General features: G+C 43.0%; 3 protein-coding genes across 3 annotated transcripts; 2 read left to right on the top strand and 1 right to left on the bottom strand.

Moving 5' to 3' along the window:
* Positions 1–326: 326 nt before the first annotated feature.
* On the top strand, positions 327–4,145 carry LOC129595792 (uncharacterized). The gene is made up of 8 exons (XM_055492902.1): positions 327–488; positions 615–929; positions 1,197–1,275; positions 1,581–2,036; positions 2,619–2,872; positions 2,981–3,371; positions 3,657–3,793; positions 3,866–4,145. The coding sequence occupies exons 1-6, from the start codon at positions 362–364 to the stop codon at positions 3,259–3,261; spliced, it is 1,512 nt and encodes a 503-aa protein (XP_055348877.1). The 5' UTR covers positions 327–361; the 3' UTR covers positions 3,262–3,371; positions 3,657–3,793; positions 3,866–4,145.
* A 427-nt stretch (positions 4,146–4,572) lies between these two features.
* On the top strand, positions 4,573–7,384 carry LOC129595739 (72 kDa type IV collagenase-like). The gene is made up of 8 exons (XM_055492827.1): positions 4,573–4,820; positions 5,062–5,191; positions 5,247–5,452; positions 5,514–5,662; positions 5,981–6,285; positions 6,362–6,567; positions 6,637–6,778; positions 6,834–7,384. The coding sequence occupies exons 1-8, from the start codon at positions 4,716–4,718 to the stop codon at positions 7,103–7,105; spliced, it is 1,515 nt and encodes a 504-aa protein (XP_055348802.1). The 5' UTR covers positions 4,573–4,715; the 3' UTR covers positions 7,106–7,384.
* LOC129595738 (uncharacterized) lies at positions 7,275–14,416 on the bottom strand. The gene is made up of 5 exons (XM_055492826.1): positions 14,173–14,416; positions 9,802–9,849; positions 9,639–9,722; positions 9,021–9,499; positions 7,275–8,800 (listed from the first exon to the last, which is right to left on the bottom strand). The coding sequence occupies exons 1-5, from the start codon at positions 14,207–14,209 to the stop codon at positions 7,550–7,552; spliced, it is 1,899 nt and encodes a 632-aa protein (XP_055348801.1). The 5' UTR covers positions 14,210–14,416; the 3' UTR covers positions 7,275–7,549.
* Positions 14,417–14,895: the final 479 nt, after the last annotated feature.

Below are 14,895 nucleotides of genomic sequence, written 5' to 3' on the forward strand. Positions count from 1 at the left end.
TCATAGTGTTCTGGGTTTGGGATGGCTTGTGAGAAAAATCAAATACACGTCCATGCCAAATTTCAAGAAATCCTCTTGCTTTATGGCAAAAGGGTGCAAATGAAACTGATGAAATTTCTTATCATTTATCAAATGTCTGCCACAGCTAAATGTGAATGGCAATAATATTATTGAGAACAAACTTGTGGATGTTACGATGCCCTTGATTAGATTTTATGACCAACCTTTCGTTTTACATTCCTCTACATACATATAAAAATAGCTGTTAACATCGGCCTCACGAGCGGAATTAAACTGTCGTTATTTTCACGTTTTAGGATTTCATTTCATAATATTTATTAGATAATTAAGAAATAAAAAAATGATGTGCCTAATAGTAACATGTTGTGCTTTAATTATTGGCTTCGAAGGGGGCAGTAATGCAGCACTGGTGAACAGCGCGAACAGTCCTGTTCAGGGATATGATGACGGTGCAGAACAATCGTCCGGTACAATTGCATAATACCGTGCCATAAATTCTTAATAATGCATTGATCCAGAAAATATACGCCTTTACAGAAAAGCCGCTTTATCATCGTTTAGATATTTAACAAGTGAGTCTTCTCTATTTTTAGCACAACCTGTGATTCGCCATCGGGCAGCATATGAACACGCTGCTGATGCGGCATTATGCAGCGAATCAGATAGCACGGAGACATCCGGATGGCAGCGGGCTGACCAGCCGCGCGACCGTCGCATGATTGACACATCCTACAGCCGGCATATGTTCGCAGTGCTACCGGATTTGCGACCCTTGGTCAACTTCACCGGCACTCTGGGCATGTATGAAATTTTCTTACTGGACATCCAGGAGGAAATCAGTTTTATGCGCCGTCCCACACCAGAGTCAGTGGAGCAACAACTCAACGATATGTGGAAACCCCAAATAGGTCAGTTAATTAATAAACAACAATTTTTCAGATTGCTTCACAATCGCTGCCGATTCCTGGGAACGGAGAAATTCCGTAGATATGTAATCCCTTTTTTGATGGGGCTGTATTTATCATTCAAGACTGCCTAATCTGTTAGCTAGAGTGAACAGAATTTGTAATTTTTGGAGGTTTTCATTGATTCTTTAGATTTTTTCGAATTTAACAAACGGAGGGAGATGTATTACGTATATCAATCCAATTAAATGAGCATTGCATGTTCTACAGAAAGCGCCAATTATTCTACATCGGCCGTACGTGTCGTTATTACGGACTGGGTGGAGCACTACTGGTTTTCAGCATCTGGGTAATGCACTCGTATTTGAACCAGGATACACCAGAACAGTGATTTTCTGGTCAATGAAATTTTGGCAGTTTGTTTAACAAGTTAAATTCTCGTTACATTGCTTATTTTCGGAAGGATTTAGGAATATCAAGCAGTTGAAATGCCAGTTGCCCTATGATTTCTTTCTGTGCATTTGCTCAGTGGTTGCAATAAAAATCTAAAAACTTGCAGTAAGGAATAACTCGATTATGCGATTACTTATGAAACTGTCGAGCTAGATCCTATCGCACAACCTAACATGTTTTTGGCCATATTATTATGTACAGGCAGCCACTTATCTCGGTAGTCTTTGCCCTGGCCCTGGACGACAGCGTTCTGAACCGTACAAGCAACGGTACCAAGATGCTACCGGCGATTGTACCACTCAGCCTGGAAGAGATGCAAGATTACTTGGAAAAAGCAGCTGCTGCTGCCGGAGTCAACCAATACTCACCCGACCGTGGTTGGTCAGCCTATACGAGTCTGTCGTACATTGGACCGGTATTCCACGGCTACACGCTGGCTATCCGCAATGTTTCCGCGTTGATGCAGGTTCACAAAATTATGTCTCCCGTCGAGGCTCCAGCGCTCCTACGGGATTATTTGCTGGGTTTTCTGAATTCTTCACAATGCGCATCATCTGGAGACAACGGAACGAGCACCGACCAAATCGATATTAAGTTCGGTTATCCGTACATGGCGATAGTGCACGATCAGCCGGCATACAGATTATACCGCTTATAGTAAGGACGCAGCGAAACCAACCAATAAAATTACTAATTTCATTAATTTCCATAATTATAATAGTTCCATATAATCAATATCTACTGCAGTTTGCTAAACAGTAATATTAAATTTGTCTCGATCTCTGCAGAGCTGCGGCATTTGCAGTATTTTTAAATTGTTTAAATTTTCATGTTTGTTTTCGGTAACTTAGTAATATCTTGTTTGGTAGTGTGCCGAAATTTTTGAAAGGAATGAGATTTGTTTATGAATACTCTCCAATTTTTGAAGATCTGTTTTCGCTTTTTTCCAAAAATAAATCGATTCGTGGTAGGAGTATGCCTTTCAGTGTCAATGATCAAGGATCTATCAGGGAAGGTGATCAATTTACTACGTCAACTGTTGGTTTTGTTAGCATGCAGGTGTTCAGCCCGGTTTTCGTTAAGTGCGAGAAACTGTTTTCGCACAATGAACTACTCGTAATAACTTACTGAGCCTCAATCGAACTTTAATAACCCTAATATAAACCACCTACAGATATATACGAGTATCTAAGAATTTTTACAATCAACAAATTTCTTTCGGTGACAATTTTTTTGTAGCAATAATGACCTGGCTGTCGCCTTCATAATTACTGTCAACAACAAAGCCTATCAGGGTCCCTATCCCTTCACGAAGATTAAGGAAAACGGATTAACCGGGGTCAAACTGATGTTTTTGCATGGCGACCGCTACCGGATTGATCCCTATTCAACGTTTTATCCGCTTAATTTCATGATGCCAGAGTTCGTCACGCCGCGCTATTGGGTCGCCGTTGCTAAACTCGCAGAACGGGCACTTCAGCAGAAATTAAAAGGTATTTATGTAGCAAGTATACTCGTATTATCATTCAGTTAAGAATTATTAAAGTTTAGACGCAGCTGTAAAACACTACAGTCTGTAAAAAGTTGGTAATGTATTGCAGAAAGTAATACCACCGCATCGGTAGCCAATGAAATCACATTTACGGTCAGCGCTCTCATGGTTTCCGCGCCTCCGGATGCCGGTGAAATGGTGCTGTCGGTGCATGTGACCACTTCCACCCCTCCCGGTGCTTTCCTAATGAATGCCGCTCTGCCTTTATTCGAACGCATCCAACAAATAATCTCCGGACTGCGCCGTGATATCCTATACGCCTCATATCAAGATTTGCTCTCTCTGGAAAGCGGCAATCTCTGTACACCTACAACGAGATGCGGAACCTGAGCACCTGTCGCCATATTGATTTTTATTCCTGCCCTAACACGAGCCGCACCATGGTTGTGAACGTGGTGCCGGCCGGCAGCGATGCTTTCGCCATTACAAAAGGAGTTTGCGTAGGTTGATTACAGTGTGTAATGCGAACGTATTCACTATAAAAATACTAATATATCATTAGAGTATATAAATTTTCAAAATTCGTCGGATGGCATGTAAAAATTTGTGCGCGCTTGCACCCCGGTAGTCGAGCAAAGGTCCGTGCTTGAAGTTTACGTCAGTTTACTATCAAATTTATTTTAGAGTCAAGCGGTCTAATGTTCGATAAACGTTTTTTAGTTTCTCGTATAGTGTTTTTGCTTAATGCTTGTTGGATATAGCGTACAGAGTTTGTCTTATTTCAGTCTAACAATTACCAAAGGCAGAATATAATGAACACAGTCATAAAAGCCTTCAACACAATCAACACCGTTATCATCGACGACGCCATCCTTAATGTGACGTTGAAATCGTGCACTGATGGACTTCTTACTAGCAAAATGTAAGTGCGAATCTTCTTCGGTTTTTAAAATTAGCATGGATTGATCTGTAAGCCACTGTATTTCTTCGGCAGGACGGAAGCTGTCCGACTGGAACTGGGACTTTTTCTACTGGAGCCTAGATTGTCTTGGAACAATTTCGAAATACCTACTGCTGATGAACTGAACGCGGCCATGGCTAGCAGTAACGGATTCAGAATGACACTGGACCCGATAATCGACACAAGAAACTACATGTATTATGCTAATGCGAGCGATACTCACAGTTAAACTGTTAAAAAGACTGTTAAAAGACTGTTAAAAAGCTAAAAATATTTTCGGGGTGATCAAGCATTCTTGTTTTGAGCCGAGGGCGAGCAGCAGGGCATTTGCCAGTGCCTAGACTACGAGCACGAGGCGAATGCGCTATAATTTTGGTTAAATAAAGTTTAATAAGGCACCTGTCGGAAAAAAAAGGTTTTCCGTTTACGTAAAAAAAAGAGCAAAGAAAAAAAATAGCGCCATCAACAGCGGCACTACTAGATAGTGTGTCAAAGGCCCGACGATGTAAACTGTAAAACACAAAACAGTTACTAATGACGTTGTCGCCGCGTAGTCTGATCAGCGATACAGATGCTCTGTTTATCACGTTTATGGTGTGGACTATCTATCACACAGGCTGATACAGCATTGCCGCTACTTCAGCGTCAGCCGATGTTACGACATTACCGCTTTTATCGTGCATGCGCATCTCTTCATGACCTGTACTGTCGTCAGCAGCCTGTCAGTCGGACACGTTGATCATCGCTGAGTATCTGACTACAGACTTATACGCTACTTTTTATCTTTCTTACTGGTGGAACATGCCGTGGACGTAATGCAAAATGTTCATTCTATCGAACTGCGATTTTTTGCTTCTTCTACCGTCATAATCTGGAATCAATAATGTACAAATTGTTGACGGTGCTCTTGCTAGTGGCATCAACGTCTGTGTTGATAAAGAAGTTCCCGATGGCATTTCCGATACATTCCGCAATATCCGAAAGCGAGGTATGCAGACGGCATTTTCTGGCAGCCATCGGTTGCAAGTAGTGGTAATTTTGCGCGAAAGCGCCGCAGTTGTATGGCTGACCTAAAGATATTTTTTTTACTTAATTGTCTCTTGAAACTCAGGGGGACGGCTGTACCGCTGCGCGTGTTCTCAAAACAAAAGCAGGCCGAGAAGCTAGAGTAGTAACAACGGAAAAATTATTTTGTCACTTACAAGAGTAACTTTGCCGGTTTTTCGTAGACATTAGATTATTTGCAAAAATTCGGGTATCTACCGTCATCGGATCATAAATCGGCTTCTATGATTACGGAAGAACAGTTCAACACAGCGTTAGCTCAGTTCCAACGCCTGGCTAATATTCCAGTAACTGGTAAGAGTGCACTTCCCGTTTGTGTGTTCTCTGATTAATACAACCGCATCTATAGGCGCAATGGACGCAGCTACGCAGCAAATGATGACCGTTCCGCGCTGTTCTGTCCCCGATATTCCAACTGAACCGTTGCGGCATCGCAGTAAACGCTCGCTCCACCGCGGAAAGTGGCTGCAACGAAGAATTACGTGGGCTGTTACACAGCCGACGGAACAGCTGCCGCTGGATGATATCGAGGACGAGATGGCGCGCGCGTGGCAGGTGGGTTCAACCGGATTGTATGATAAAATGCAGGTTTGATAAGATCGTAAGTGTGTTGCAGGTGTGGACCGAGCACACGGATCTCGATATCCGCCGGGCGATCAACGATAAGCCGCCGAATATCGACATCCGATTCGCACAGTACAGCCACTGCACCAGTGCAGCCTTTGACGGGCCGGGCGGAGCGGTTGCACATGCATTTTATCCAAAGTTAGATATTGTAAAAAAATACGAAATGTAAAGGAAGTTGATACATAACCAAAACTGTTAGTAATACGGACTGACTTAATCATGACATGACACAAAGTTGACCTTTAGAAATTTAGTGTTATTTCCCTGCATATTTTGATGGTAGCTGATTTTATATTTAATGGTATGCAGCTCACTATATTTACTATTAATCTTATAACCCAGATCATGGCTTATTTTGTTTTGTAGTTCTTATCTTCTGCTACGCAGAGGACTAAAAGGATTCGATCATGAATAGATGTCACGATAACTTTTGAAGGTGGTGATCGGTGGTTGCAGATTTGGCGGCGATGTCCATTTTGATGACTCCGAAACATGGTCAACCAGTGAACAACTGCGATTGCGACTGCAGTATCGCCCAGAGCGCCCCAACCGATTGTACTTAAACCAGCGGCCCGATCCGATCGGATTGAACCTTCTGTATGTCGCAGCGCACGAGTTCGGTCACGCCCTGGGATTGGAGCACCCTCGAACTCCATCCAGAGGACTGATGAGGCCCTTCTACCAACACTGGGTTGACAAGGTGGCACTGGCTGCCGATGATATCAAAGCACTACAAAATCTCTATGGACCGCCACCATTAGGTACCAGTGGTTTTGAATTTTAGTATTTATTGTGATGCTACCGTACAAGCCGCTTAACGGTTCGATAACTTGACAGATATCTGCAAAGATCCGGTCATCGATGCCGCAACAACAACGGCCGACGGGCGCACCTTCGTTTTTAAAGGGGAGTTTTATTATGAACTGGACGAGGACGGTGTTATGCCCGGATACCCGCAACGCATTAGCGAAGACTGGTGGAATCTGCCAGGAAATCTGGATGCGGCGTTTACATGGAACGACGGGACGACGTTTTTCTTCAAAGTACAGTATCAGAAAACTTTACGCACTGCTTACAACTGCATTAACGCAACTACTGCCCCGTGAATTTAGGATGACAAATACTGGAAGTTCGAGAATATGGTTCCGGAAAAAGATTACCCACAATTGATTAATGATGGATTTCCGGGAATCCCGAATAATATTGATGCAGCGTTTACGTGGAACGGCAATAACCACACATACTTTATTAAAGGTGACAAAATACACCAGTCACGAAAATTCATTGGATAACCTATAGGCGTCTTTAGGTAACAATTACTGGCGCTACGAACCGTCTAACAAAGCAACGTGGCGGTTTGGCCAGGATGCAAATATACGGCTACTTAAAAGCGAACATTATCCTCGCAGCCTAACGAACTGGAAGGGATTGCCGAGCAAAATCGACGCGGTTCTCCCGTGGACGAATGGTTACACGTACTTCTTTACCGGTGCAGTGTATTATAAGTTGAACGACGCTAACATCAGCGTGGAGAGCGGTTACCCACGGCCGACAGGATACGCGTGGTTGGGATGCGACTAGCTGGAATAAGAGAGTGCTGTGCATACAACTTCATGGTTCCTTAAAAAATGCCGGTTGGAGAGGTGCATTCTTTTTTGACTTGCGGAAAACTCGGGTGAAATAATTATTGATCTCATTGTATACTGTATATCCGATTTTCGGATCTGGCGACGTTTTCTCGTTTCTTATTTCAATGCTGCCAGGTTTCGACGCAGATTATGAAGCTTAAAATTAATAATACAAAGTACTAATCGAGCGAGCGTTAGGATTGCCAGTGAGACAGATTGAACAAAAACCAGTATCAATTTCCATTTACCAACCAGGAATAAGAAAATGCTTAATAATATTCATGCATCACATCGTACGATAACCTCTTGAGTGATTTACTTAAAAAGGAATCCAACGGAATCAGAATATGAGAACCAAAAGCGGAGATGCAAAAAATAGCTTTGTGATACTCGTATATTAGCTCCCTTCCATGTCACAGAACTGATCGGTATCGGTGGTTTCGCCCCATGTATCTATCGCGACCACCTCCTCTTTGCAGGCGCACTGCGGCTCGAGTGGAGCGAACTCATCCTCCTCGAATTCGCTGGCTTCGTTTATCGTGGCACACAACTGCTCCAACGACTGCCGTCGCAGCAACTTCTCTTCCTCCACAATTTCTTGCTTACTCTTCCGGCGACTGTGCGACACCACCGACAACCGAACCACGATATCCCGTAGTCGCGCATTCTCATCTTTAATCGCCAACCACCGCGGCTCCATATCGGCGGCGATCCCGGTCTGCTCCGCCAGCTGCATCTCAATCAGCGGGACATTTTGACGCTGCACGTGCATGACCTTTAATACTTTCGGGTCGATCTTCAAGATCTCCTTCCGCTCCATGTATTCCCGTATCAGACTGGCTAGAATATCCTCCCGTTGGTTGACATGCCACAACACTTCGGTATGGGTGTCATTGACGGTTTTCATATACTGGAATCCCGTTGCCTTTAAATTGCTCAAACTGAGTTCCATCTGTGATAGTCGCTTCACCGGGTTGGCTTTCTCTTCGGGGACCTGGACGTTCTTGGAGAGGTACGCCAGCGCCTCCGCTACTTGAAGACTGTGGTGTGAATTCCCGTCTTGGAAGACATACAAGCCGATTTCTTCGGATAGATAATTCATTTCTTGCCGGATCAGCGCTAAATCTTTCCGCCGCAGTTCTTCATCCTTCAGCGCTTTCTGGTACAGCTTCACGGACTCTTGAAGGAGCCGAAATGTTTTCTTGATCTCTTTATTGGCTTCGTACTCCTCTTTGCGGTATGCGTTATTTCCCATCCTCAGCTCGCGGTGGATACGCCGGTGTTCACGGAAGAGTTCCTCGCGCTGATCCAGCAATGCCGCCACGATGACCATTTTCCTACGGCTAGTATTCAGTTTATCTAACTGTCGCTTGGACGGGCGGGTGCGGTGTAAGCGGCCGTAGCGTTTCTCAGCTTCCGCGGCGATCGTCTCCAGATCCTTCACCCGGAAATAGGAATCCTGCTTCCGGCGTTTCAGTTGCAGGAGTTGAGTTTTCAGCGTCCTGTTCTCTTCGCACAGTTGGTCGTACTCACACTGGTATGCTTCTATCTGTTCGTCCATGTAGTCGATCAGCTCCTCACCGGCATCCAAATCCCAGACCAGGAGAAACTCTTCATCGTAGTCTTCGATCTTCTCGAAATCTAAATTCTAGCGATGAAACAAAATTTAGGCTGAGTACAGTTTAAGACAACAAAGTGGAAAGTGGCCAGTAAAATTGGTAGCAGAATTAGAATACAGTGTGCAGCAAAGCAGGAACTCATGCAGCGTATATAAGCAACCAGCACTGAATTCGGACAGACAAACGCTTGTTTGTGCAATATGCGTTAAAACGACGCACCTATTTTTGTTATTCTTAATATGCTTTTACCTGTAATATGGCGGCGTTCGTTGTTTTTGAGGACACCGCGAGTTTCTTCTCGGCCACCAAACGTTCTCGGTCGGTAAACAGTTCCAGCGCTGTGCGGTGTGGCACGTGCGGGTCCACACCGAGGAGATTAACAAAATCCCGAATGCGGAAGTCATTCTCGGTGAACTGCTCCGAATCGCTTTTGTCATCTTCATCCGGACCAACGCCTTCCGATACGTAGGTGGTGAGTTGCGCGTTGGACGGGACTTGGATGCCCACTTGATTGCCGAGCTCCTCCAGAACCGCCTTATCCAATTTGTGCTTGGTCACGCGGTCGATCTTCTTCTTCACTTGCTTCACGCGGCGCCGTTGGCGTATTCGTGATAGCAACCGCGTCACAAACCCCGGCTCACGCAGTTTGGGGTTATCGGTGCTGGCGGCTACCATTTCCGGTTTTGGTGTAGGGGGCGGCGTGGAAATAGAGGACGGTATCGGCGACACTAAACAAAAGCGTATAAAGTTCAAATGCAACCGCAATTTATGGAGAAGGCCAGTCGAAGCAACAAAAGTTGCAAAAAAAAAGAAAAACTTGCGAAAACAAAAAACGAAGAAATAAACGAAAAACGTTCTCAGTCGTACTGCTGTTTTGCCGGCAACGACTGCTACCCTTCTGGGCACCCCGCGATACAGTGCTTCGCCTTGGCATACTTTCTTTTCTGGTACCTACAGCCCCAAGTACACGATATTCAGTTTACAAAATCTGTGACGCTAATGCCAGGGCAATTTAGCTTAGAGAACGTACCGGCGGTAGATAGGGAGGAGCGTGGGAGAGACTTCCGCGCTTCATCGCCTAAAAAATAAACACATAGTCCACTACTTCTTTTGGAAATATTAGGAATTATACAGATACAAAGATTTGATTCAACGATTTGCTTGTTTTTGCGGCTGTTTGCAGCCCAGTGCGCTGTTGCAGATATGAATATTAAAATCAAGGTTTAAACAAATCAGTAAGGTATATATTTTAACACGAAAACTTTTAAAACGTAATGTACTGAACGATGCTGCAAAAGCTGGGCCATCTCACGCCGAACTTGATGTCTTTAATTTCGTGCTTGGCTTTTAGCTGAAGTAGCTTCGGAAAGAATAAAAAGCCGCTAGGATCGCCATTATCAAAATCGGAAGAATACCGGATCACAGGCTGATTTTATTAGTTAATACTCGTGCGTAGTGTGCAACCACAAACTACTGTACTGTATACGTTGCATGGGACGACCAAATTCTTGGAGTGCAACCTCACATCTATCCAAATTCAGATCGATATCGCTACGAACGGGATAAACCAGAGCCAACAAACCAGAAAAGACCGATCAAAACAAATATTATATTTTGAAAAGCCCCGGCAAGTCGGGCCAGATAGTATTCGTTTCCTACAAACTCTATGAGAGCTAGCGTACGAACTACCACTACTGTCCAGAGCACGGAGCCGGCTAGGTGAGTCTGCCTACTGTCCAGAGAACAAAGCCGGGTAGGTGAGTCTGCTCGAACTACCACTACTGTCTAGAGCACAAAGCCAGCTAGGTGAGTTTGCGGCCGAACTAGACGATTAGAACTTTCTAAAATGGAAAATGTAAAACGCTACAAGCGGCAATAAGTGGCCAACTGGTTAAAATCGGGATTTGGTAGTGTTCCCTTTTAGAGAGCTTACAACGGACCTTCCGGAAAATTCTCCAAGTGGCATTTTTTCATAGATTTCTTTATAAAATGTTGAGTAGCCCAAAAGGTATGTGATACGGGTTAGCGAAAAAATCTTGACTCATCGATGCTCGAAATGACCTCGAAATAACTTCTGTCTCCCAAAGACTTGCATGTTATAAGCAACCTGCGGAATGAAGTGGTTACCTAACGCAGAGACGTAGATAACCTTGAACCGATATATTCCGCCAATGAAACATTGGTCAAGTTACACCATTTTGGTGTTTCTATGGATATCTGCTACACGGGTAAGGAGATGAAAGTGTCGGATAATCGGAAGAAAAAACGAACAAAGCGAAAAGCAAAAAAATTTATATTAGTCGTTTGAGTTTTCCAAAGCGACCTGTCTCGCTTATTGTGCAGATGGCATTCGTGTCCCGTTTACAAAGCAAATTAGGTAATTAGAATTACAGGGGTGCTACGCCAAGTAAGGGCACTTTTTTCCAAAAATTACCATAGGGCTCTTGTCAATAATTACGAACTTATTAAATTTTTATATCATCATCGTACAATGGACGACAAAAAGAAGTTGAACCGATCGGTCGGTCCGCGGTTCAAAAATAACCTCGCAACGACACGCCACCAGTAAAACTTGGACGCTTACTTTCTTTGTTCGTCACTTTCAAACGCTCGCGCTCCTTGAATTTGGGAGTGAAACTATGCAAGTTGCATATCAAAAGGTGTAGAAAAAAATTCATAACTTTTTGATATTAAACATGTGGCTATTTATAGCGAACAAAACAAATTCTAGTCGTTGTGCTTTCTCGTAGGTACAGCATAGGATCTGTGCGCAGAACCGTTTGGCTTGCAATCTATGCTTAAGTCTATGAGAAAAACAAACACAGATAATTTGTTTCATTTCCCATGAATTGCCACTTATTTGGAATCAAAAATCTCGTAATTTTTTTCTGGATCTTTTGGGATATTGGTTGAGTTATTCTGTTTCGTAATTCAGGAGAAATGGGTGGTAGAACTGACTTTACGACACACGCATGAACGGAGACCAGTTTGCAACAGGGAAAACAGCCAGTGCGCACAATATGTTTTAAAACCGAGCCATCAACTTCTTTTTGTCGTACATTGTATGTGTCCAACATCGTTCCATGCACTTTTGTATTTCTCGCTTGTAGCGTCTTTAGAACTGGAGTGAATGCAAAATTGGAGCAGACCTGTATCAGAATATCTGTACATATCGTTCGACTCGTCTACCGTGTGAGCCTATAATGTGCTTAAAAATTGCAGTAAGGCCTTAATCCAAAGAAAACGAATTTAACGTTTTTGTCGTTCAAGGCTGTGGGGAGATGTGTCCAAGGTCGTTCGATTTCAACCAAACCTGCGCGACCTTTGCAAAATTACTGTGGGTGTTGTTAAAGTGGAGGTTTACCTCTTGCGCACGCTTGCCCTGAAACCGCGGGATGTTGTCAACGACCGATTTTCATAAAATTTCATCTTCAGGGAATTGAGCGTTGATTACCTGCGAATCCTGTAATTCTAATTACCTGTAAGTAATTAGAATTACAGCACTGTGTGCTGTAATTCCCCTGTAATTCAAGCACCCCTGTAATTCTAATTGCCTACTTCACTTTTGTAAATTAGACATAAACGCCGGTTAAATCTGAAAGTGCTAGAGAGTTTCTTTGGCCAAAGAAAACTTTTTCATGCTGTGACAGTCTTTCGACGGAAAGCGTTTAGAGAAAGCAAAACGTTCAACTGCTTTTTATCATTCATTTGTAACACGCGCATATATTTCACAGGAGCAGAAAAAATGTTAATAGGAATTTAGGAAATCAGATTTAGCATGTGTATAACACAAACGGAACGAAATGCAAACCTTACTGAGACTGACCCTATGATTGTTTCGGTCTCGGTCGCATACAACCTTTAAAATCTTTTAGGCTAATAAAATTAGGATATCGAGGAAGTAGATCTGTATTATGATCGGCCGCCCCGTGGAACGTGGCTAAAAAACCTCTAAACAAATTAAAAAACCGATTTCACCATTAAACTCAGCATGTTTTGAAAGAAGTCCCAAATGCATTGTGTTTGCGAAAATATTTGCCCTGGGATCATCGCTCGAATGTCGGAACCGGTACAGGCATTAGTTAAAGGTGACTTGAAAGACCCTTTAAAACATTCTTGAGTGGAGCAATTTATACTCAAATACAGCCCGGTGCGATAAAAAAAAACTTTTTTTTTCAAATAAACTTCAAAAAATTTTTCACTTCGTTTATTTCTACAAAATTCTCTATAAAGATGAAGAAAAATTCATTGGACAGCTCCCAGAATTGTTGTCAACAGAAACGAAAAACTGCAGATACAGTACTAGCTGTATGCAGCCCGTTTCATGGATCGTCTGTAGGTAGTACCGAAGAAACTAAACTCTGCAAACTTTTATCGCCCGGAAACCTTCACAGGGAGAAGTGTGCCGGTATATGGAGCCAATTGATGTACCGTATTTTACGTGCACGGAAACTTAAGATTTCCAGCGCTCTCATACATTGTCAGTTTAAAATACAAAAAACGTTGTTGAAGCTACGAGTGTAGTACTATTTACCGGCATAGTTAAGTTTAGCGTGCAGAAGACGAAAGCGGACTTCGTCCACTCGGTGGCAGAAGCCAGTACAAGCAGTGTCTGACCATAGTTTGCAACTAAACTTCTCATGCAAGTTTTTGCCATTGTGTGTTCAGTACGCGACCAGCTGAATAAACGGAAATTACAGGAACTGGTTCTGCTGTTCCTAAATTCAGAACATTATTATGAGAACGGAAGGGCTCGGTGCTAATAGGGTAGCTGAGCTGCCGAATGAACAGAACCGCGCAAAGCGTCACACAATCCACTGACCAAACGGTCCAAACCTACTCAATAACATGAAACGTACGTGTCCGCCGATATATCGGGCCTGTTGAGTTAACGGGAGTTTATGTTACGAGAAAGAGATAAAAGCGGAACCGTTATCATTGCCGCCCAGCGCCAAGTTTATAATTGTCCAGTATTATTGTCCACGATCAAAGTATGCTTACACCATTTACACGCAGCGGAGCAGATATCACATGTAGAAACTTAGCTCCGCTCTTCGATTATCAGTCGTGCTGCTAACACTTTATTTTACATAAAGTGAACCTATCAGCTGCTACTGTTTCCTGATCAAAAGCAGGCTAACTCAAGCCACGGTACGAAAAATTCCTACCAGTACTCATGTAAATATCATATAAAAGCGCACAACAACCAAGCCTGAAAATAAATTACCCAGAATATTTTTCCCGTAATTGACTGTAGACCACAAGAGCATCTAAAGCGAAGCCCAAGATGACTCTTGTATGTAAATATTTCAGTCTAGCAACTTCCTTCTTGTTAATCACGGCAATGTGGCTGTCGAAAATGAATTACGCTATTTATGGTACAGGAAACGTATGTCTTTACCGTTTGCTTGGGTGCGCCGTTTTACCGGTTCGTCCATTTGGGTAGAATGTCGTCTAGATAACGCAGGTTGGTATTCTTGGCAACTGCAAATTTGTCGACGGGGTCACATTTGCCAATTTTGACAAGTACTGGGTAGGGTTAGGTCAGTTCTAAACAACTTGTCGTACCAGTGAGTTTTATATTTTTTACTATACCATGCCATCAACAGTAGGTATATCACTAGAGTACTTACTATTTTGTCGTCAGAGATTTTACAAACCTTACAAGTGATGTAGAATGTAAGTGCTGTATTGTAGAATGTAAGCGGTGATGTCAAAATACAGTAATACAAAGTACTATACTTGTACTCTTGTTTAACTTTATAGTAATTTATACGATTTGTTGTGCCTATAAGCTGTTGCTATGCAGTTTGCAAATTACAGTTGAAGAGAACGTTTTGCACGTCTTGACAGCATCGATCACAGATCGACTGCAATATTTTGCATAAGTACAGAGTACTGTACTCGTACAAAAGCATGTTCGTGACTGTACGCCGCGTATCTTTGGTCGTAGATAAATTGGGATCCTATCGGATAAATTGGGATCCTATACATTGCAAAAGGACCGAATGCAATAATGGCATTTCAACATTCAAAATTAATCTTATTTATAGACAATCGAACGGTAATCGCTTGCGTGCATTCCCCATGGTTTCAGCTGCGCTCGTATATAAACACGAGTCCA

The sequence above is a fragment of the Paramacrobiotus metropolitanus genome, unplaced genomic scaffold, assembly GCF_019649055.1.
Source record: "Paramacrobiotus metropolitanus isolate TYO unplaced genomic scaffold, Prichtersi_v1.0 Parri_scaffold0000082, whole genome shotgun sequence".
In the NCBI taxonomy this organism is placed as follows: Eukaryota; Metazoa; Tardigrada; class Eutardigrada; order Parachela; family Macrobiotidae; genus Paramacrobiotus; species Paramacrobiotus metropolitanus.